This window comes from Crocodylus siamensis, chromosome 7 (genome assembly GCF_052110815.1).
Source record: "Crocodylus siamensis isolate JL-2025a chromosome 7, ASM5211081v1, whole genome shotgun sequence".
Taxonomy (NCBI): Eukaryota; Metazoa; Chordata; order Crocodylia; family Crocodylidae; genus Crocodylus; species Crocodylus siamensis.
This window is the reverse complement of record NC_143401.1, coordinates 90,017,792-90,039,773: the sequence shown is the minus strand read 5'-3', so window position 1 is coordinate 90,039,773 and position 21,982 is coordinate 90,017,792. Positions and strand designations below refer to the sequence as shown.

The 21,982-nt window shown below is 42.8% G+C and overlaps 1 protein-coding gene across 35 annotated transcripts in view; it reads left to right on the top strand.

Annotated features, from left to right (window-relative positions):
- The window catches only part of TCF7L2 (transcription factor 7 like 2), a 200,292-nt gene that overhangs the window by 169,422 nt on the left and 8,888 nt on the right, over positions 1-21,982 (top strand). For 7 of the 35 annotated variants that reach the window (XM_090058585.1, XM_090058609.1, XM_090058610.1 and 4 more), the window contains 9 exons: positions 356-488; positions 2,564-2,666; positions 5,506-5,592; positions 7,818-7,850; positions 12,788-12,928; positions 13,998-14,157; positions 14,919-15,038; positions 20,882-20,930; positions 21,534-21,584. In XM_090058585.1, the coding sequence (XP_089914711.1) occupies positions 356-488; positions 2,564-2,666; positions 5,506-5,592; positions 7,818-7,850; positions 12,788-12,928; positions 13,998-14,157; positions 14,919-15,038; positions 20,882-20,930; positions 21,534-21,584 (877 nt within the window). Of the gene's footprint in view, positions 1-355; positions 489-2,563; positions 2,667-5,505; positions 5,593-7,817; positions 7,851-12,787; positions 12,929-13,997; positions 14,158-14,918; positions 15,039-20,881; positions 20,935-21,533; positions 21,585-21,982 lie in introns of all 35 variants that reach the window. The other 28 variants (XM_090058590.1, XM_090058616.1, XM_090058615.1 and 25 more) reach the window with 17 other exon arrangements.

The following is a 21,982-nucleotide window of genomic DNA, read 5'->3' as shown; positions in this document are numbered from 1 at the left end:
TGTAGCGCATGTGAGAGAAAGCAGTATTTCAAAAATACAAGGAATTTTTTTTTTTTTTTTTTTTTTGTGGTCCAGGGCGTTTTACAAAGAACTGCCGATTTGAAGTGGGGAGAGAAGGGAAAGACATAATAGTCACTGAACATTCAGGTCTCTTGCTTTATTAAAGTCGGGGACTACCTGCATCTGATTGAAGAGTTTATATGCATCACAAAAGGGAAATGTCATTGTCATGTTACACCTCTGGACAATAGATTAATGCCATTTTGTTTCCAAGATTTTGGTGGCTGACTGGACAGCATTGTTAACACAGGGTGTTCCCCACCCCCACCCTTTTTTTTTTTGTGTCTCTTGACAGTCTAACAAAGTGCCAGTTGTGCAGCACCCACACCATGTACACCCTCTTACACCGCTTATCACATACAGCAATGAGCACTTCACACCAGGAAACCCTCCTCCACACTTACCAGCTGACGTAGATCCAAAAACAGGTAGGTGGGAAGTGGTGGGGTGGTCTTCATGTTGTTTCTTGGTGGGGGAAATGCGATGTGGTGGCAAGCCAACAGGCTTTGGAGGGAACCCAAGAGAGGATTCGACAGATTCCTAAACCGGTGAGCCTGCTGATAGAAACATGTTGAGCTCGATGCCATAAAGCACCTGGACTCCTGCACTTGGGATCATTTGCAAGTGCGTTTCTGTGTGAGCACGCCCCCTCGGTGGTAGTTAGCTCTTATAACTCATACTCGATTTGAATGAGTGACCCAGGGAGTTAAACATGTACATCCTGTGATCTGCACTTACTGAGTTGCAGCTGGAATTTTAAAGGTGATGGGTTGCGGCCAATTTCAAAATGAATCTCTCTAATTCCCCAAATCCCATCGTTTCTGTGTCAGGAGTTCAGCCATTTTTTCTCTTACAACGTTGAATTTCCATCCGCCCTCCCCACGGCGTTCCAGCCACAGACTTGCAACTCTTTTCCCAAACGTAAGTCTGTCCAAGCCTCGGTTCAACTTGAAGGGCAATCTTCTTGAATACAGAGCCATGTAAAACCCTGCCTGGATTTATTGGTGTTGCAAAATAGAATTTACATGCTATTCCAGCTCTGTAAAAAGTCTCTGTTTCACAGGGGGGCCCTGGAGAAGTCAAATAGTGTCAGTCTTCCTGCTCCAAGCTGCATTGAGTTCTCCGCGACAGTGGTTTTGTTTTTTGTTACTCCAGAGCCCCGCTCCTTAATTAAAAAGTAAATTTGAAACTGAATTCACATCCGAGTTTGTCAAAAGAATTGCTCTGTGTTGTGTCTAACGTGTGCAGATAATTTATCTGAACTCCAGCCCATGAATGAAGCAGGACATTAGCCGGTTTTCACTCCACGCACCACAATTGAGGCTTCCTTTTAATTGTACTTAATGTTAACTTTGCATGGCTTAAAAGGAGACCATCAAGCCATCCCTGGGTATTGCAAGTGAATGGCATAGTCAACCACTTATTTAAATAATGGTAGTACAGGGAATAGCTTTTAAACGGTTATCGTAAAACATATGATTAACGTCTGTAGACTGTTTACTTTTCTTCTGTGAACAGTCTTTCAAGTGTGCAAATAGCTCACTGTATGGGTAAAGCCCAGTTAATCTGTTTGGTTTTTGTAATGGAGAAAAAGCAGTGTCTGCATGAAAATGTCACACAAGGAGATTTAATTTAGAGATTAAAAGCTTCCTGAGTGACTTAAAAAAAAAAATAGTTTCTAGCAGTGAATACGGTGCCCCTTCCTTTTAACGCTCTCTGTTTTAACTCTGCTTCTGCTATGCCGTTGAGCTTTGGCTTGCCAATTTGAAGGACCCAGTCCTGTAACCCTTACTCACCTGAGTAAGTCATCTCGACCTCAGAAGCAAAGGTTGCAAGGTCAGGCCTTAAACTTGGAGCTGAATTCCTTTAGTGCTCTGAATCCGCACAGCAGAGAGACCACAGTATCTATCCCCCCTCATTTTATTGGACACCCTGAGGACTTTGTCTCCTCACCTTCAGGATTTTAGTGTGGAAATATTTAAAAAAAAAAAAAAAAAAATGCAGATGCCCCAAAGTGGAACCATTTGGAAACAGAAGAATATTGCAGCTAAAAGGGTTTATTTTGGAGATGCCCAAGGAAAAGGGTCAAGTTGGTGACACCAGGAAGGGGGTGCTTGTAGGTGGGCATGGGGAGTGCATTTGGGGCTGCCTCCTTTTCAGCACCTTGGGAGGAAACCCAGAAGAGCCATAATGCAGAGGCCACCTTTTTAGGGGTGTTTTACACATTTTCCAGCACAAAAGGAGTTAGACAATCGCTTAGACAGTGCTTCAGTACCAGGGAGAGGGGAGAAAATTGTAACTCTCTCTGAATCCCATTTACTTATGTACCACAAAGTACATCCAGGCAGGAGGGGGGTAGTGTAGGTGAAGTCGAGGGGCCAGCCATGGCAAACAAGAAGCCAAGTCATTACCATCTTTATGGTATAAAAGTGTATAAGAGTTTCTGTCTCTTTTTCCTTCCTTTCTGGACGCAATATTTATAATAAATTTTCCTCTTCCGTAGGAATTCCAAGGCCTCCGCATCCTCCGGATATATCTCCCTATTATCCATTATCGCCAGGCACTGTAGGACAAATCCCCCATCCGCTAGGATGGTTAGTACCACAGTAAGGAGTTCCATTTTTTTTATTTCCATTTTGGTTTATTTGATCTGCATAATTTCTTATGTTTAAAAAAAAAAAAAAAAGTATGTGTATGTATGTATAGAGATAAGTATATTTGCCAGCTGCCACTTTATGATGCGAGTGAATCAATGACCGCTCAATAAAGATTAAAAAGAACAAGGGCTCCAGTACCAAGCCATATGGTATTAAGCAAACATTGGGCATTAAAACACCACTTCAGATATTGTCTTAACTGTCTATTGGCTTGAAGCATGAAGGGTTATCATAACCCCTCTGCTGAAGCAGATCCTTCTTTATAGATATCCTTTGGCTGCCTAGTCTAAATTTTAGCAGCCCCTAAATTTTGTTTCCATGGTGGCTTCTGAAGGCTTTCAAAGCTTAATTTTAATAGCACGCATATTAATATAATATAATGTTATAATGATAACTGTATTGCCGTCTCTGTTATAAGAGCCCTTGGGGGGGGGGGGTTTCTGTGGAAATGGGTAGGGCCTTAATTTAAGTTGGCAAAAAAAACATTCTGGGATGAAATGTGGTTGAAAAAGTAGAAGCTGCACAATGGCTTGCTTGTGCAGGGGGGGCGGGGGGCGTTGCCCCAAGAAACATGAATTTGTGCGTGTTAAAAACTGGCCAAGAAAAAAAAAAGTGGCAAAAAGTAACACTTATTTTTCTTCGACACACTGCTTTGCAATAGCAGGTCTTGTAGGGAGAGAGAATTCCTCAGGTGAAACGCTATGAGGTTTTGGTCACCCGTGCCTCAGTATTTCTATCTCTAAAATGGGCTTAATTCATTTTCTCAGAGCTCTTTTTGAAGTTTAATTGATTAAATGCATTTCAGCCACATTGATGCCCTTGAACGGAAAGTTTCCTGCACTATTAATGCTCATTTGTTTTTAACGCAGAGTGTCTTTCCCACATACAAGGGTGTTGCAGACCTCACTGCTTTTGAGAAGCTTAGTGCTATTTATCTTTTAGGGCTAGGTTGCCCAGGGCCATGAGTACTTCATTGTACTCCAAGTTGTTTGACTAACTGTGCTGAAAATATATCTTTGCTAGTCATGAAGTTCAACACCTTCTTGAGGAAATAGGGTTTTTACTGGGAGTTGCACGTTATGGCAGAAGGCAATCAACTTCATATGTACCGGTGGGCAGACAACATGACTGGCCTCTCTTCCAGCCAAGGGCATCCCTGGACCCGAATATGCGTAAATGTGGATTTAGGAGATCCAGGACTCGGATCTTAATGGCCTGCTTCTCAGAAGCAGAGGGGTATCAGGCAGTAAAGGGCTTTTCACTCATTGGGCTTGAAAATCGCCCATTTCCCAGAGCTCAACAGAAGGGCGAGTTTCAGCAGAAACCGAAGCCAGAGGCATTGTGCTGTCTAAATCAAGATCCTGCACATTTGAGGTCGTCTGTCATGCAGTAAGCCCACAGCAGGTCTAGGATGACAGGCTGCACACTGGTACACCTTGGCTGCTTTTTTTTTTTTTTTTTTTTGCTCGCAGTGCCGACTTGCAGTGCAGCCAACCCGTAGCGCGCTCATGTAGCTTCTTGGCTCAAGTTTGCATGAGGAAGAAGGAACCCTTTAAAGACAAATCTATTCAGCATGTGGCAGAAGGCTGTACTGCTAAATCTGGGAGGTAGATGAAAATCCCTTTCCGTGCCAACCATTGCTAGGTGGGCCTTTATGCTTCCATCTAGCGGAGCCTTATTACGTCTTGGCACAATAACGTTTTGTCTTAGTTGACATCCACTGCATTCATATGCATGTTGCTGAAGGACTTCGGGGCCACTTTTCGTAAGGCGTATGGCAGTATCTGCCTGTGTGCTGGGAAGGTCTACAACACCAGCTTATTCTGCAGGGCTTCTCGTTCTTCCCATAACTTAACTTGCAGTCTTTGTGCATACCATCAGCCTTTGTGCAGCCTGCATATGCAAACCATCTTTCAAAATCAAGTCCTTTTTTATTTTTTTATAGCAATAATACGGTCATCCAAGACTGTGTGAGGTTCCTTTCGTTCCTTTCCCCGTGATAAAAAGTTTTGGCCCAGCTCACCTAAACTGGTCTGGATACCTCAAAGTATACACGCACACAAAAAAAAGTATCCTACCCACTCAGCTGATACATTTGAAGGACAGATAAAAAGAATTAGCCAGCACAGACAACCCTCTATCAGGAAAAGTTGTGTGTCTTTCATGAGGATGCTGTTTTGCATGTTGCTGTATTTTTTAATTATTGTAATGAGGTGTGATTGTCTATTGGTTACCCACAATACTTCTTGGGGACTCTCCCCCGGTAACTCTTGTCAACACTTGTTAATCTGACAAAAGGCTACAAATTAAGCTCTGTTAATTTAATGTTTTCTCACCGAGATCTAAATACCGAAAGAGGCCCAAAGCGCAACTGAAGTCCTTTGATTCACTGTACTTTATTTTGGTATAAATTTACATTCATTATTGTTTTCCTTTGGATGTGTAGCCCTCAATTAGTGTGATGGCTCCATTAAAGCAAGCGAGACTTCGCCTTTAATTATTACAACAAAACACCTAGTTTCAGCTTGGGGAGAGGGTCTCTATTGACATAAGCAGAGGTTATAAAATTTAATTAGCCATTCCTATCAGATTTATGGCATTCAAATTGTTCTGTGTTTCTTTCCTTTGATCCTTGCTGTACAATCCCCAAGATTTTTGTTCTGATCAAATGAGAATAAAGCTTACTGTGCAGAGAGAAGTTTTTTTTTTTTAATCCTTTTTTCTTTCTCTCACTTTTTTCCGCCCCCCCCCCCCCCCCGCTTTTTTTCCCCTCCCTCCTTCTTTCCAGGCAAGGTCAACCAGTTTATCCAATCACGACAGGGGGATTCCGGCATCCTTACCCAACAGCTCTGACTGTCAATGCTTCCATGTCAAGGTGAGTTCACACTACTGAGGTCCCGAATCAAGGGCAAATGTAACTCCTCTTAACGTTCTCTGTTGAGAAGCATGTTTCATCTAGAAAAAAAGTAGCTCCTGAAAACATCTGGTTAAGCAGTCATTTTTAGTTTGGTAAAATAGTATCTGCTCACCTGAGGATAATGCGGGAGTCTCGGTAACAGCAGCATCAAGGTTTGGGGGTGGGATGCGGGGGGGAGAAGGGAGCGTATTATTTTGAAAGGCCACTAAAGGAGAAACAGAGTACAATATGACGTTGAAAAAGCGAGGAGGAGAAGTCATGACACGTTTTGCTTCCTCAGTGGCTATCATTCAGAGCCGCGCTCTGTGCAAGACAGAGGAGGGTGCAGGGTGTGCTATTGTTATTCAAGCAGAGTTGGAAGGAAGGTTATTGTGCTATTTTTTTCCCCCCTTGCAAAGCTCAAAACGCTGATAGTCAACATAAAAGGACCTGCCTGACCCTCAAAAGCTTCAGAAGTATATATTTCTCCCCCTCCATACCTCCAATTAATTCCAGCTAATTTTCCAGGGGCTCCTAGTTTTATTTACAAACTGGTTGGCAGCACTATGTTTAAGTAATCACTAATTGCTCCTAATGATAGTTTTATTTTCTGTTCATCTGATTTTCAGTCTGGTTAATTAAATCGGTGGAGGTTTAGACTTTCCTGATGGGCTGAAACAGCTAATCCATTTTGATGATGGCACATAATTAAATTAGCATGCATTACATAGCAAGGGTCCACGGCTCCCCCCCTTCAGCCCCTCCCTTCCCTCACTGCAGCTAATACATGAAGGTTAGAGTACAGCAGAAGATTTGAGGAGACAAAGGTAACTCCTGGAGTAGTAGAAACCTGTAGCCAGGGCTTGTGAGTGACTAGGGAGAGTGTGTGCACGCATGTGGGGTTTTTTTAAAAAAAAGAAATGCAGTTATAAATGCAGACCTGAGCCTATGGCTCCCACAGATTTTTAAAACAAGGTAAAAATGGAGACCTGAAAATCTAAATTTTGTTTAAAAGGACCCAATGTAGAGTAAAATCCATGTCGCCATGTCGGGGGGGGGGAGCTGCAGCATTTAAATAATCCCCCTCTTCAGTCCTCACCATATAGATATAAAAAAGATTTTAAGGCATGGGGTGAAGCTGGATTTTAGGCTAATTATTATTACTTAGGCTAGTCTCCCTTTTGGGCAGGGGAGGAGGGGGAAGGTGTCTTTATTCCCAAGACAGACCTTATGAAAGGTATCTAGTTAAAAAGAGTACACAGCAAATTAAATACATTATTGTGGTAATGGGACGACAGAAGTACAGGTCTATTATACTTATGGCAGTTATAGGAAATGTAGGCTCCTTGCCCTGTTCCAGCACACCCTTTGATATTCATTCCATTCAGCAGCAGGGCCAGGACTTCTCAGAATTAAGTGATGGGTCATTATACTTTAAACACCATGGAGAAGCCTAGATTGGCAATTAAACAGCACTTGCTGACACTCGCTTGTGCCACCCTGTGACCCCCTTTAGATTGAGATGTTGGAGCTCGGGGCCCTCAGCCTGCTAAATTGGTAGCAGGCACTTCTCCTGACGAGGGCTGGCTCTGAAATCTGCCGGCTTCAAAGGGAGCAAGATCATGTATAAACCATAATGTGGGTGCACCGTGGCTCAAAAAATAAGGCAGGAATAGATGAAATGTTACAAGTGCAAGGGGAAAATGAGAGAATAATGACAAATCTAATGCAACTCAAAGCAGAATTGTTGCACAGAAAAATGCATCCCACTGCTTGTGCATAAAATCAAGGCAGGCAGATGACATCCAGTTAACAGAAACATGTCAACAGTGAAGTAAAGTGAGAGTGAGTAAGAGAGAAGCCCCTGAGACAGCCAGGAACAAAAAATTAGTTGTCCTTAACAAGTTAAGGCTCATCATTATATTCTGGCTTGGAGCCATAAAAGCAGACAGGGGTATATAATGAGCTGCTTAGAATTTTTAGGGTGTTTATTGCAATTCGTGGAATACTTGTCTGCAAAAAGGAATGTCTTAGGCAAAGGTGTGTGTGTACGTGTATATGTATACAAAAAAAAAGACAGTATATGTACACACACACCAAGATACACATTTAGAAATATTTATTCATAGTTTTAGCCTAAAAACCTCTTTTCCATTTAACCTTCTATGGGGAAAACTCCATGAACCGACAACACAACTGCACAGTTTTCTCACGCATACCATCCCAAGTATGCACAGGTATGTAAAGCACACACATATGTACTTGAGCTTTGTGAGTCTAGTTTTTCTTCTCGGGTAGTTCACACATAATCCTGGTGTTTCCTCATGAGCTCACCCAAGTATCCTCAAGTTTCTGCAGAGACGCGTGGCATGTATAACCACGCTCTGTTTTCAAAAGCCCTGCAGTATCTAAGGCACAGTAATGGAGAGGGGTTTTGAATTTGTAATGCAAGTGGCTGCGAAATTCATTAGCTACCCTCTCTCCACCTGTAAATGCTGTGGAAGATTCCTGGTTGAAACGCGCAGTTATCTGCCCTGTAATACTGACTTTTCATGCAGGAGTGGTTTTCTCCACAACATATTCACAAAGAAGCTTGCAAGCCTAATGATCCCAGTCTGCAATTAATGGTACACTGTATAAATAGTTATTAAATGGGGTCAATCATTTTATTACAAGGTCAGCTGTCATTCTAGTGTCTAGTGGTTTCTTAGCCATCTATAACTCTTCCTACTCATCTACTTATAAGATGACCACCCACAATACTCCTAAGTTTCTGACATCATCTGAGCATTTATTACTCCCTTTAAGCACTTTATAAATATATCCTTAATAAAAACTGTGATCAGCTTAACATGCTAGTGGGCAAACAATACATTCACCTCTAAAGAAGCAGCCAGAGAGGGGAAATTGGTCAATGATTTAACAGTACACAGCAACGTTGCATAGCAATTAAGCAGTGGCAGTGAAGAATACCTTTTGTAATTGAAATTTCTGGGGGAAATTTAGCTTTGCTGAATGTAATTACGCAAGCTGGAATTTAGCCAGGACCTCCTAGGGAACGCTCCCCCACACTTCCAGACATGTGACTGGAGAAATAAAGATGGGTCTGATCTGAAGTCAGTGGAAGTGACCCATTGACCCAGGGTTGTGGACCAGGCTTTGAACAATATTTAAAAACCAAAAACATAGGTAGGTGGGGTGGGTATGTTTAAAAAAAAAAATCGAATCGTAATGCCCCCGCAATCCTGAGTTTTTAACAGAATGGAGAACTCAAAGCAACCAACTGGATCACTTAACTCAGTGATCACAGACTTTTGGATCATATAACCCCTTTCATAAACTGGCCAAGTTGTATCTTAAAAATAGTTAGGTTTCTTGCCTCAACCATTTCTTTTAGGAGGCCCCTCCAAAAACCTTGCTGTTTAGCTCAGGAGAAGCCTTCTTCCCATATCCAGACTTATTCATACCCAATTAATAGCTATTTATTCTTTTGCCAAACTTGTCTTTTATCTTCTTCCTCCTTGGTGTTTCCCCTCTGCTAGAGGTTGACCTTATCCTCTTTTGTGGGAGGTCCAGTCTCCTCTTGTAAGACTTCACTCCATTCCCCTGGTCATCTTAGTAGCCCTTCACTGCACCTGTTCCACTTCAAATTCAACTTGACTATGCATGACCTGAATTCGATACCATATTTTTCACTTTTGTTGAGAAGAAGTATCTGTTCTTGGTTGGATTTTATTCACAGAGCTAGCATTACTTAGACTTGTTTAAAAAATGTATTTAGCCATTCACCGTACAATCTATCTGTCTCTAGTTTTTGGGACCTGCTTGGAGTGTTTCTCAACCAGGGTGTCAGGAGTTCCTTTTTAAGGGTCGTCTTCAATATTAGCACTATAACATGTGAAAACACCTGTACATGATTCACAAAATAAACCCAGGGATTTCAAATGAGAATCCAGAGGCAAAACCATTCTGGCCTGTTCTGGTCTTTCTGAGTTGTTAGCAACAAAAGAATTGCTCTGTTGTTTCTCTGTAGTCCAAAAATGAATGAAAGCTGAGAGGTGGCATTTTCCAAGGTGTGCCTTGAGTCTGAAAAGGTTTAAACCACTTGGCAAGGAGATTGAGCATAGACTCTCACCATTCCCTTTGACTTCAGTGGGGGCAGGATTTTGCCCTAGGTTTTCACCTCATCCATTTAAAAATCCCTTCCCTGCAATTTCCACATGGTGGTTTTATTGTTTTCATGTTAGGGTCCCAGAGGCTGCAAACAAGATCAGGCACAGCTGTGCTTTGCAAACGTATAGTAGAAGGGTGTTTCTGGAGCTTGCAGCCACAATAGATAGGGGAGAAGGGAGACCAGATGAAGTGATATCCAAGGTCACAGAGCTGTTCGCTGGCAGAACGCAGGGATCCTGACTACCGGACCTGTATCCTAACTTCTAGACTGCCCTGCACGTGGCAGTCCTCCCCCATCTCGTGTTCACTCTCCTTCTTGCCTGCATTATTTAGCATCGCTGGTTAACCTCCTAAGAGTAGAAAGGCAGAATCTCCTTGGAGACTCATGCCCATTTCAGTGTAGGGCCTTTAGCAGAATAGTAGTAGTGCCTGCTTGCTCTTCTCTTCTTCCATCACTGAAACACCCTTCCCTTCCTCCTTTTGTCCACGTATTTCTGCTTGTGGTGTGACCACTCTCTCTTGAGAGAGTAAGCAACTTCACAGCTAGCCCCCCCATCCATTAGATCACTCTCTTCTCACAGCGGCCTTTCAAATCTAAATACTACCCCTGTGTAATGATACTGAGCTCTACCAGGTAACAGAAAAGTTGTATTTAAAGTTGATAAGCAATTCATAGATTGTGAGGCTGGAAGGGACCTCGGGAGTTCATCGGGTCCAGCCCCCCCGCACCAGGCAGAAAACTGGGAGTTGGGTGACCTCAGCAAGGTGACTGTTCAGTCTCCTCTTGAAGATGTCCAAGGTAGGTGGTTGCACCACCTCCGGAGGGAGCTTATTCCACAGTCTGGAGATCCTAGCTGTGAAGAAGTTTTCCCTAATGTTGAGCCCGAAACAGTCTTCTAGGAGCTGGTGACCATTGCTCCTGGTTTTCCCCAAGGGTGCCCTCGTGAACAGTTGTTCACCGAGCCTTTGGTGTACTCCCCTGATGTAGTGGTAAGCCTCTATCAAGTCCCCTCTCAGCCTTCTCTCTTTCAGGCCGAAGAGTCCCAGGTCTCTCAGCCTTTCCTCGTGTGGCTTGCCGAGCAAATCTATGACCTTAAGGGTGGCCCTTCTCTGGACTCTCTCGAGCTTTACCACATCCTTGTTGAAGTGCGGTGGCCAGAACTGGACGCAGTACTCCAGCTGTGGTCTCGCCGACACCAAGTGGAGTGGAAGGATCACTCCCCTAGTTTTGCTGGAGATGCATCGATTGATGCATGCCAGGGTGTTACTGCCCAGTTGGCTACAGCAACACACCGCCAGCTCATATTCATACTGTGGTCCATAATTATCCCCAGGTCCCTTTTATTTGCAGTGATGGTCAGTTTAGCACCACCAAGCCTATCAGTGTGGTGAGGGTTACTTATCCCCTGGTGGAGCACTTTACATTTCTCAGTGTTGAACTTCATCTGATTCAGATCTGCCCACCTTGCTAGGCTCTCTAGGTCTGCCTGTATCTGTAGCCTATTTTCAAGCATGCCAGTCTTATTTACAAAAAGGGCAACTCCAAGTCCTCATGTCAATGAATGAAATATTTAGGGATGTTTAAATGCTGTAAAAAACTGGATTAGAGGAGAGTATAAAATGTTCCAAGAGTTTATAATAAGATCCCTTCATTACTTCTCTGATTTCTGCACAAATCTCACGCAAAATGAGTGGTATAGATCACCGCAAAGGTAAACCCAGGTCTTCAGCAGAAAAGTCACTGTAAATGAACAATAGAAGCAAGCTTTCCGTATCCTGTATTTCTGAGCCACAGTTCAGATTCCCATGCCATATGTTCTCTGAGTCCCCTAACTGGGCGGAGAGGCACTTAAGAGTTTGCAATAAGAACGGGATCTACAAGGAGAAAATGTTCAGATAACACAAAGCTTTGCTTTCTAGCCCATCGTAACTGTTGCGGGGAGGAGGGAGGAAAATGAAGAGCATAAAATCACCCGTGGGCCAGAATCCTAGGCCAAATTATGTCCTGTGACATCCAGTTGACTTCAGTGGGGCTGCACAAGGGGGAAGTCCATTTATCTGTGTTACGCTTTGCTTGCTATCCATGGAATCCTTTCAGCCCATTGAATAACAATATAACCAGTTATTCTTTTGAAAACCTGATTGTTCTTGTTAATAGAGTTTACCTAGAAATATGTCTAGGGTATTGGCGGGGGGGTGAATAAAAAAGTGTGTGTGTATTCTATTGCCCTGCTCCAGCAATTAGGTTTCTACAAGTGGACTTTGTGTCCCTACAAGTCCAACTTAGGGATCAGGGGCAGCATATGACTACATGAATTTTATATATATATTTTCTCCAGATTTTTTCATTTAAAAAATATCTAAAGTGTTTTCTGACATGAGCGTAATCCTTCCTAAGTACCTACTGGTTCAAAAAATGACTTCAGTACGCAATGTTCCCGTGCATAACACAGTATAATACAGAGGTTTGCCAAACAAAAATATGTATGTATTCTTCTGCTCGATCAACAAAATGTTGGCTAATAAAGCAGGTACAAAGATTGTCAAAAATGCATAGAAATTGTGGTGACATAAATATTTTATTTTGCTGTCAATACACAACAAAAGATGTCACCCTTAATTCTCCCCCTGATTAGTTCTGTGACTGTTGCTTTACTAGTTGCCATTGGTAATTTCACAGTAAGGAAACGGGCTGGTAATTTTTCTGCAGGTAGCTAAAATTCCGTTTTTCCCTCCAAGTTCGTCAGTCGAATTTGCCTTTTGTTAAAGATGTTAAAAATCATAATGTCTCATGTCAGTAATGATAATGAAGGGGAAGATTGCCTTTAATGACATTAGAAGAATCATTATGTTTAATTTATCGCTAATTAATGCTGCCAGGTTTCATATGCTTTGTCTAGCTGTCATGTGCTTGTTATATGCCTCTTTTTTTTTTTATGTGTGTGTTTTTTTTTACACATCCCTCCCCATTCATTCATTTTTATTCTGACGATTTACACAGCTTTCTCTCCTCTAGGTTCCCTCCACACATGGTCCCGCCACATCATAGTTTACATACAACTGGAATCCCTCATCCGGCCATAGTCACGCCAACAGTCAAACAGGAATCTTCCCAGAGCGATGTTGGCTCACTCCACAGCTCGTAAGTTTCTTTCTTGCGTCAATTTACTTTTAGAAAACGTAGCACGAGAATAACGAACCTTCGGTTACATGTACATGAGTAGTTTTGTTTGTTTGTTTGTTTTAAAAGAATCCTGGGCTTTACTTTATTGTGTTTTTATCACTGCCTAATAGCCCGTTCGTTTGGTTGGTTGGTTGGTTGGTTGTTTGCGGGGGGAGGGCGGGCGGGTTAAACGTAATTGCCCTTAATTTCATTGGCCGGGAGTGTGAAAATAAGAAATCATACTTGGTTCCCTAGAGCATTCCTGTGTGGTAGGTGAGCAGGTATTACAGTCATACGCCCAGGGAAACTGAATTTCATTAGAAAAGATCAACCTTTATAAGCCATTGGATAATGTTATGTGCCTTTTTGGATGCTCAGTTTGAGCCACACGCATGCTTCCAACTGGCCCTCCAGAGGTGGAGGCATAAAATAAGAGCCATGCTCATTCCTACTCAAGTTTGGTATGACATATGGGGTTATAAAATGTAAGAGAATCCCATTTTTTCTTTCCTAAACTTGTGCTAAAAGCACACCTATTCTATTTAGGAGGCTTAATACTTTCCCCCATATACCGAAATAGACAATATTCAGGGGTCGGACTTGAAGATCTACAAGGTCTCTTCCGACCCTACTTCTATGAGTCTATGATTCAGGCTGTTGGCTTGCACTTATGCTCTTTTTATTGCAGTAATATCTAAAAGACCCATTACTTGGCATCAGTACCATGTTGTGAAGCACTATCATCCTTTTTGTTCTCTTTTTAAAGATAACCATGCATCTGGCTAAGTTGCATCCCTAGCAGATCGGTTGCTTATAGGGCTATGGGTACCGCTTGCATATTGAGCAACTGGGATTCTGCCCCCCCAAAAATCCTTAATTTTTTTATTGGCCAATTGCAAAAATTCAAGTGTAAGATGAAGGCAATTTTAGCTTGATGGAATTATATATGAGCAGATCCATGGAGAGAGAAGAACTAGGGAAGGAAACTATAACGATCCGAAAGGGTTCTCACTATGAAATTTTGGTCTTGTCTGTCTTAATCATATAGAAAACATCAGGACTCCAAAAAAGAAGAGGAGAAAAAGAAGCCACACATAAAGAAACCTCTTAATGCATTTATGTTGTATATGAAGGAAATGAGAGCAAAAGTTGTAGCAGAATGCACGTTGAAAGAGAGTGCCGCCATCAATCAAATCCTTGGTCGAAGGGTAAGTAACTGGGTGAACCAGATGGGAGAACCAGTACCCGTTAGCGAGGTCTGTAGTAGAGATCAAGGGAGTACGTTCTCCTTGTTCTAGATAGGCTCCGCTCTGCCTGGTTTGATAATATCAGGGTGTAAATTCTGTCCACAACATTTCGAATAAACCAGCATCTTTCTGCGCGTTTTTTCCATTGGCGTATTTTGCCACTGGGAACACATATAAGACTGAAAGAACATGCTACAACTTTTTTAAGTTGCTTCCTGGGGTAGGGACTGTTGTCCCTGATTCCTTGGTAAGTTGGCCTGAGAGAGCTCCCTGTGGAGCTTGGGTGGAGAAGAAAACCTGTGAAAGACCTGGGGGATACAAGTACCAGAAGCTACACAGGCTAGGAGAGGCTTTTAATAGTTACGGAGATAACGGAGCCAAGGACCCTCTTCTAAAACTAAAGGTGATTCAGATCCTGGTCCCCATCAAAAATTATTCTCGCTGGGGCTGTTCTGTCCCTTCATGAAAACTGAGAATTGAATGACTGTAAATGATTCATGGAGTCTCATTTGAGCTAACCGGGTTAATCCAGAGTTATAAATAAAATATGAATGGGCCACATGCCAATTGCGTATTTTTATCCGGTATTTTTATGAGCACCAGCTACAAATATATTGATATATAAATATATGCCATGCTATTTACATATGGTTTTTGGTTTATTTGTTTTTTTTAAAAAAAGGGTGTGCTTTTTATTCGGTCTTTTCTCTTCCCTACTTCAGTGGCATGCGTTATCCAGAGAAGAACAAGCGAAATACTATGAGCTAGCAAGAAAGGAACGACAGCTACATATGCAGCTTTACCCGGGCTGGTCCGCACGGGATAACTATGTAGGTTCCTATGTAGGTGGAAATTTTTTTAGTTGTAGAGCTTGTAGAACTGTATATGTGACCTGCTGAACTACGACCACACATTGCACACAAGCACTACGTGGAAAGGAATGTCTCGGGACCCCAATCCGGTAACCGCAGCGGACGCATCATCTGCATTACCAAAACAATTGGGTACAATTGACAGCCCTCCACTCGGAAGAGGCTTCCTGGCTGGGATTAGTAAAAGATGTAAAAGGTTAGACTTGAGGCTCTGTCTCAGTAGAGCTCTATGAAGGAACCTTACAGAGGGTGTCTTGCCTTCAGTATATCAGCCTCTGCAAATGCTATTTGGCTTGTGGTCATTTAAAAAAAAAAAAAAAAAAAATTAATTCCCCACAGTTCCTCCCCTCCTTTCCCACTGAAATGAATAATTAGTGTCTTGTGCTTATCTGTGTGAGAGTATTGTGGAAAGTGGAAGAATGACTTATCCTAGCTTCAGAGGAGGACTGGCAAAACCAGAAGTGTGACTTGTTTGAAAGTCTTACTCTCAAGTGGGGTTAAATAAATTATTCCACGCTCTACTGTTGTATATTCCAATTCTGTTATGCTTTATCATGGCCATATTTTAATGTGCTTCTATTGTGTTGCTCCATTTACAAAAATGATATTGCCATTTGCAACAGATTGTTTTCAGGATGATAGTTTTGGGGGGGGCGTTGAGGAACATTTTTCTTTTCTTAGCAAGTTTTGGTTTTTTTTTGTTGGAGCCATCTGGTTACAAACTCAATGCCCAATCCTAATACCACCTACCTCAGATGTAGCACTTTTCCTTCAAGAGGAGTTAAGTGGTACATTTGGTAGAACATGCTTACAAGTTTGAACCCATAAATCCTTAACAAACTTGTAACCTTGTGGGTTGGTAGAAACTTTAAAATCTCAGAATGCAATCATGGAGCAGTCTTGAATCTTTTTTGTTTGTTTTTTTGTTCTTTTGTTGGGTTTTGGGTTTTTGGTTTTGTGTTTTGTTTTTTTGAAACCTCCAAGTCTCTGACCCTGAAATGAAGCATGCATCCTCATAGAATCACATTGACTTTAATGAAGTCCTTCCATGCAAAGCTCTTTTCAGGCTCAGAGGCCACATCTACTAAATTGATGTTGATTGCCCTTCGCAAAACTTTTCTGTTGTTGTTTGCTTTTTGCTTCAATCTGTATTTTGTCCAACATGTTCATGCCATAGCCATAAACATTGTTCTGCTATAAATCACACAAACTATGTGCTTTGTATATAGTTTTGGATACCTGTATGTGTGTTTGCATTCGAATGTATATGGAACAGGTTAGACGAATCACAGTGTGCAATAAGATAGTTTTGCAGTTGTAGAACTCCAGATGTTTCAAATGCTGCAAAAATGTGTTATTACCACTTATTACCTGACCGTGTTTAGTCTGAAAATCCTCTTGTTCCCTCCCCCCTTTCTTTCAACTCCTCTTCTCTCCCTTTATCTTTCTACGCTTGCATCTTCTTTAGAGAGAGAGCCACAGGCATCTCCCCCACCAAACACACTTTTCTTTGCTGTTCGGTATGGGCTGGGCTGAGACCATCCGACCGAAGGGTTGAGCAGTTCTAGGTGCTGCGCAGACTGATTTCCCCTTGGGAGTTCAATAGGGAGTACTGCTAGGACCTACAGTGTGCTTAAAAGCTTTCCAGGAATGTTCATTCTGCTGTAGTGACTGTGTTTCTGACAGATGGCCATGTACAGTGTCTTAAATGTTTAGGACCTTTACATTTGTCCTCAGCATGCGAGCACCAAGAAACCCTTTCTTCTCGAGCTAAAAAGGCAGGATGAGAAAGCTGATGCTTTCCTAGCGGCTTGATGTATCCCCAGCTGACCTTCAGGGGGAACCTTCCTTTCTGTATGAGAGCTCAATAGCCTCTCATCGCACAACCACATCATCTACAGAGTTTTTCTTTCTTTCTGTTTTTTTTTCCCCTTGTCTTCACTGTATTCACAGTTCTTGCAGTCTACCCCTCCTCTGAGGCTTTCTTTGAACAGCTGGCTTTCCAGGGTTCGGAAAGGCAGGTGTGATGGGGGTACGTTTTAACTATCCTTTGGCAATCCCAGTGTCTGCCCAATGTCTGTCTTTACATCACACAGGTACCCATAGCTCCTCCCTTAAGAAATGCAACAGCACATTTAATTACTGCGGCTTCTCAGCCTTCCCTTAAAAACTGCAGCTTCTCAGCCTTCCCGTCAATTGAAGAGGGTATGTTGAATGGGATCACATCAGGGTTGTAAGGTTTATTGGGTCTTACTGGTCCTTTTTTCTCCATGAATACTGACCTCAGACCTGTGTATGGGTTCAGCAACATCACCTTTGCTCTTAATTGGAGAATCGGTATTTAAAAAAAAAAAAGGAAAGAAAAAGGACAAAGATCTCAGAAGTCACTTGAACAAGAAAAGGAAGAGGGAGTCTGCCAAAAGCATGAGCAAGTGTTAATATCCAGATATAGATCTCTCACTGCTAGATAATGCAGTGCCAGAAAGTCTTTGGACCTTGTCATTTCAATTTGAGTAGGACAAGTAGGAGACAAAGAAGAAGATCTGTCTACTGCAAAGACTCCTCAAGAACTGCTGCTTGATTACATGGACCTATCCATGACTTTGTATTATCATATCATCAGGTTTCTTCTGATGCTGTGGACAGGTAAAAGGATTGTAACGCTTTTAAAGAGGGAGAGGAATTACCTCAGCTCAGTTGAATCCACAGTAGCTGTTTTGTCTGTCCTCTCCTTTTTCATTTCGGGGTAAATGACCGCAGTTTAGCTTCCCTTTATAGCAAGTTAGGAGCGGACAGAGAAAAGTTACAGCAGATCTGCTAACACGCTTATGAAGTGCAAGCCCAGCTTCCTTTAAAACAGTATAATTGTTTCATCGCCATAAGACAGGAATTTGAAAGGCTGGTAAAATTGTGCTTTTCCCTCGGTCTCTGAGGAGCCTGCAGAAGGATTTTGTTGGCATCTTTTTCCAATATTTATCCAGATGGAGCAGTTTCCAAAGCACATGTTGAAAGGGGACCAAAACAAAACAAACCAACCAACCCTGGGGTAAATTCAAGCCCTTCTTCAGCCATTTATAGTAGATTATTCTCTAAAGAGCTTACGTAACACATTTGGTGCCTGTACATGAGCCCGGAGGCTGCTCCAATGTGCTGTAATTGCAGCACATCAGAACAGACTGCATTCATCGAATCTGGAGCATGATAATTACCGTTCTCCAACCAGCCTTCGCATCTCGCGTATCGGCATCCCCGCACTGCAGTATGGCGGCAGGGGCACTTTGAGCTTAAGATAACGTGTCCCCACTGCCATCCTGAAACACGCGGGCGCTGATGCATGAAACGTGCCGGGCGTCTTAATTGGACCCCCCCCCCCCCCAAAGCATGTGTAAAAACACCCTTTGACACCTGACTTGAAGAGGATGCACAAGGGATGGCAACAGACGTTTATTTTGTTGGGCTGCAAAGGACGTTTTTGAGGTACTCGCATCTCTGCCTCTGCTGGCCGTGGTCTGGAAATGCTATAGTTTCTCAGGTGTCCTGCAAAAAAATACAAATCCCTTTATTGTATACTCAATTCACACTGTTATTTATCAAAGCGCTGTCTTTGAAGTAAAATTCAGTGGGCCTGAGATGACAGGTTTTCAATCTGGAACCTCTTCATTGACCTCGGTAGACTTTACCCTTAATTTACATGGGTGTGTGAGGCCCCGGATATTTTTTTGGTCTCCCTACCGATCAGCAAGTGCTGTTTTATTTATTCTCAAGGTCTGCACGGGGTAGTGACTCCAGCACCTTCCTGTGTCCTGGATCTTCATCTGACTTTCCATGTTAGAGACATGGGTGGTTGGTGCCTCCTGAGTCTGGGGAGGCACCAGATCGCCGGTAGGAGGGGGGTGTCCCCCTGCAGCCAATTGCTGACCGGGGGGGGGTGTCCCCCGACTGCCGATCACAGAGCCAGCGGCCAAAACCAGAAACGCACATCCACCGGCACTTCCAGTTTCCCAGGGGTGCACGGCCGATCTCAGGGGGCGCACGTGCACCCCCTATGCATCGCCAACAGTTAGAGAAGTGGCTCCTCGTGCAACTGTATGGGTTTTTTTGTTTTTGGGGTTTTTTTACAATTTTACTTTCCCCCCCACATTTTACTGAAATATAGCCAGAGGTAGCAGTTCCCCTCTGAAAATCATCTCCGAGGGGACGGAGACAGTTTCTCAGTAGAAGTAACCTGGTCACAAAACTACAGCCCTGTCCATTGAAACTGCACGCGCAGCCCATCGATCGCCAGAAGGTTCCCTCGCACAAAACGGTACTTGTCACATCCAAGACAGCAGGGTGGCAGTCTGCTACCTGAACAAGGGAAGAGAAACAAGTTTGGCGGCTCTTTGCCAGAAGGCCTACCGGAGTTTGGAACTCCACCTTCAAAAAGAGCATTCACATCTTCACTTGCGCTCCTTATTACTCCGTTCCAGGGAACATAAACATCTTAGTGGACATGCTGAGCTAAAGCCAAAATGAACCATTTAGATGGGAGCCAGACCAAGTTATTAAAGAGAAGATGTCCGAGATCTAGAAGAACCTTCCCTCCTCCTTGTAGGTCCTGCCAACCATTCAAAGGCACTGCAAGGTGCCTACTTTCAAGATGTGTTTTTTTTTCTGGCTTCAGTGACTCCCTTGTGATGCTTTTTTCTTTCTTGCTTTTTTTTTTTTTCTTTTTTTACTAATTCCTCTTATTCCCACTCCTTCATAGGCAGAGATCGCTGCTGCCTATAGCCCACTCGGCTGGTCCAGAAGGTATCCAGGGACCCCAGAAAGTGACACGGACACTTGAAAACCATCTTAGTCTTTTTATTGCTCTGTTAGCTCTGTCATTGTGTGCTGGGAGGAAATTTAGGGGAAAAAAAGAGAAGAGAGATCTGTTTCTCCTTCTAGCCCATAGTCAGCACTTAAGTCTTCACTTCTGTCAGGATTCGGGTTAATTAGAGGATGCCTCCTAGTCTTATGGTGATGGCCGGCTTTGCGCGACACAAACACACCCACATCGCCACCTTGGATTTTGATGGCACGTGAAATGTACTTCTTGGAAAGTGTTTGGGGAAAGGACCCGGTTTTAGTAAAACTCTACTATTCGTATCCTGGAAGGTGTCTTGGATATAGCATGTTTATGATTTTTTTCCCCCCCCGACTGGCCTGCTTAGGGATTTCTGTAAATCCTGAATTTGACACTCCTGCATGTCATCTCTCCCTGTCCTCATTGCTCCCCAGCCCTTATTAGTTTTGGCAGTAAAGTATCCCCGCCTATATGCCCAAGCCTGAGCTTTCATGCTCTGCCTGCCACCGTCATCTTCAACGTGGAGATGGCTGTGAAGTGTTTTGGCCTGTTCTGGGTACCAGAATGGCTGGCGGCGGTGGGTGGGGGGAGTTGAGGTGCCCTCATATGTTTCTTTTCTTAACTCTTCCTGACACGGTTTCCACTTCCATCCCTTGTTCCTTCCCTTGGAGCCCTTTGTGGACGCCGCCTTTACATGCGTGACTCTGGTAAAGGCTCTTCCACAACTAGGATAAAGGGCTATGAACAAGGTGGGCAGGCAGGGCCATCATGTGGGTGTGAACAGCGTCGCCTCTTGTGACTTCTCTGATTTCCCCAGGATCAGAGAGCGAGATACCCCACACCTAGTCCAGACCTCGGGTCTGTGACAGCATCGTCTGTCGTGAGCTTTCGGGGCAGACTTCCCTCCTCTCGCTCAGTCTCTTCTTACAGGGTGTCTGCCTGTCTTTTTTTTTTAATCCTTTTTATTTATGTATGTTTCCTGCAGGGAAAGAAGAAGAAGAGGAAAAGGGATAAGCAGCCAGGAGAGACCAATGGTAAGTAGAATAAGTCAATGTGCCATTCTTAGAGGAACAATGGAGACTGGCCTCGCATTCCCAAGGTGGAGGGAGGTGGGGAGAAGTCCAAGGCAAGGTTCTCCTGGCCTTCTGGGTAGCCAATTCCTCCCATAGTTAGCCTGTTTGTTTGTAATGCATTTTAATTTAATTGCTTAGCACTGCCCTCTTAGTTAACTACCATTGCATGGAAAGCGCATTGTAATGTTAGTTGAATTTGTAACTTAATAATCACAGAGCCTTTAACTGCAGAGCCATAGCTGTAATGCCTATGCCATTGTTATCAAGTTGTCCGCTTATTGTGTGCATGGGGGTGTGCGTGAGTGTCTGTACACGTGCGTGTGTGTGTGTGTGAGAATATGCGCATGTACGTGTCCGTGTGTAGGCATTTGATATTAATTGGGCTGTACCTGTGTGTTCTGATGCATGCCTTACAGTGGTAAATCATGCCCATTTTAAATTAAGGAGGTTTGCCATTCTTTATAGGAAATTAGAAATACTGCATAGGCAATCTGATAGTCGATTTTGAAGAAGCCCTGACTTAATTTTTTTCAAGACTTTGTATAATTTGTTCTTTTTTTTCAGAACACAGCGAATGTTTCCTAAATCCTTGCCTTTCACTTCCTCCGATTACAGGTGCTAATGTCATTTTGAGTCATTTAAAATAGTTTATGAACTGCTTTTTAATTTTTTTTCCTGCCATTTTAGAAGTTAACATTAAATACTTATAATATTTAATGAAAAAATACCATCCAGAAAGTTTTTATAATATTTACATATATATTTATATCTATCTATAACATGTTTGGTAGTATTTTTTTTTAATTTGTTTTTTTTTTTTTTGGTTTTTCGTAAGAATTGCTATGAAAACAATAATGCAGTAAAAAATAACTCAGAGTTGTACTAACTGTGCAAATTGAATATGCAGTATTTCTTTAAAGAGACTGAAAAAAAAATATAAGCAATTCTGTATTGAACCTCCTTAATCTAATGGCATTTTTCATGGCTCCCACTAAGTCTTCTCACATTGGCAT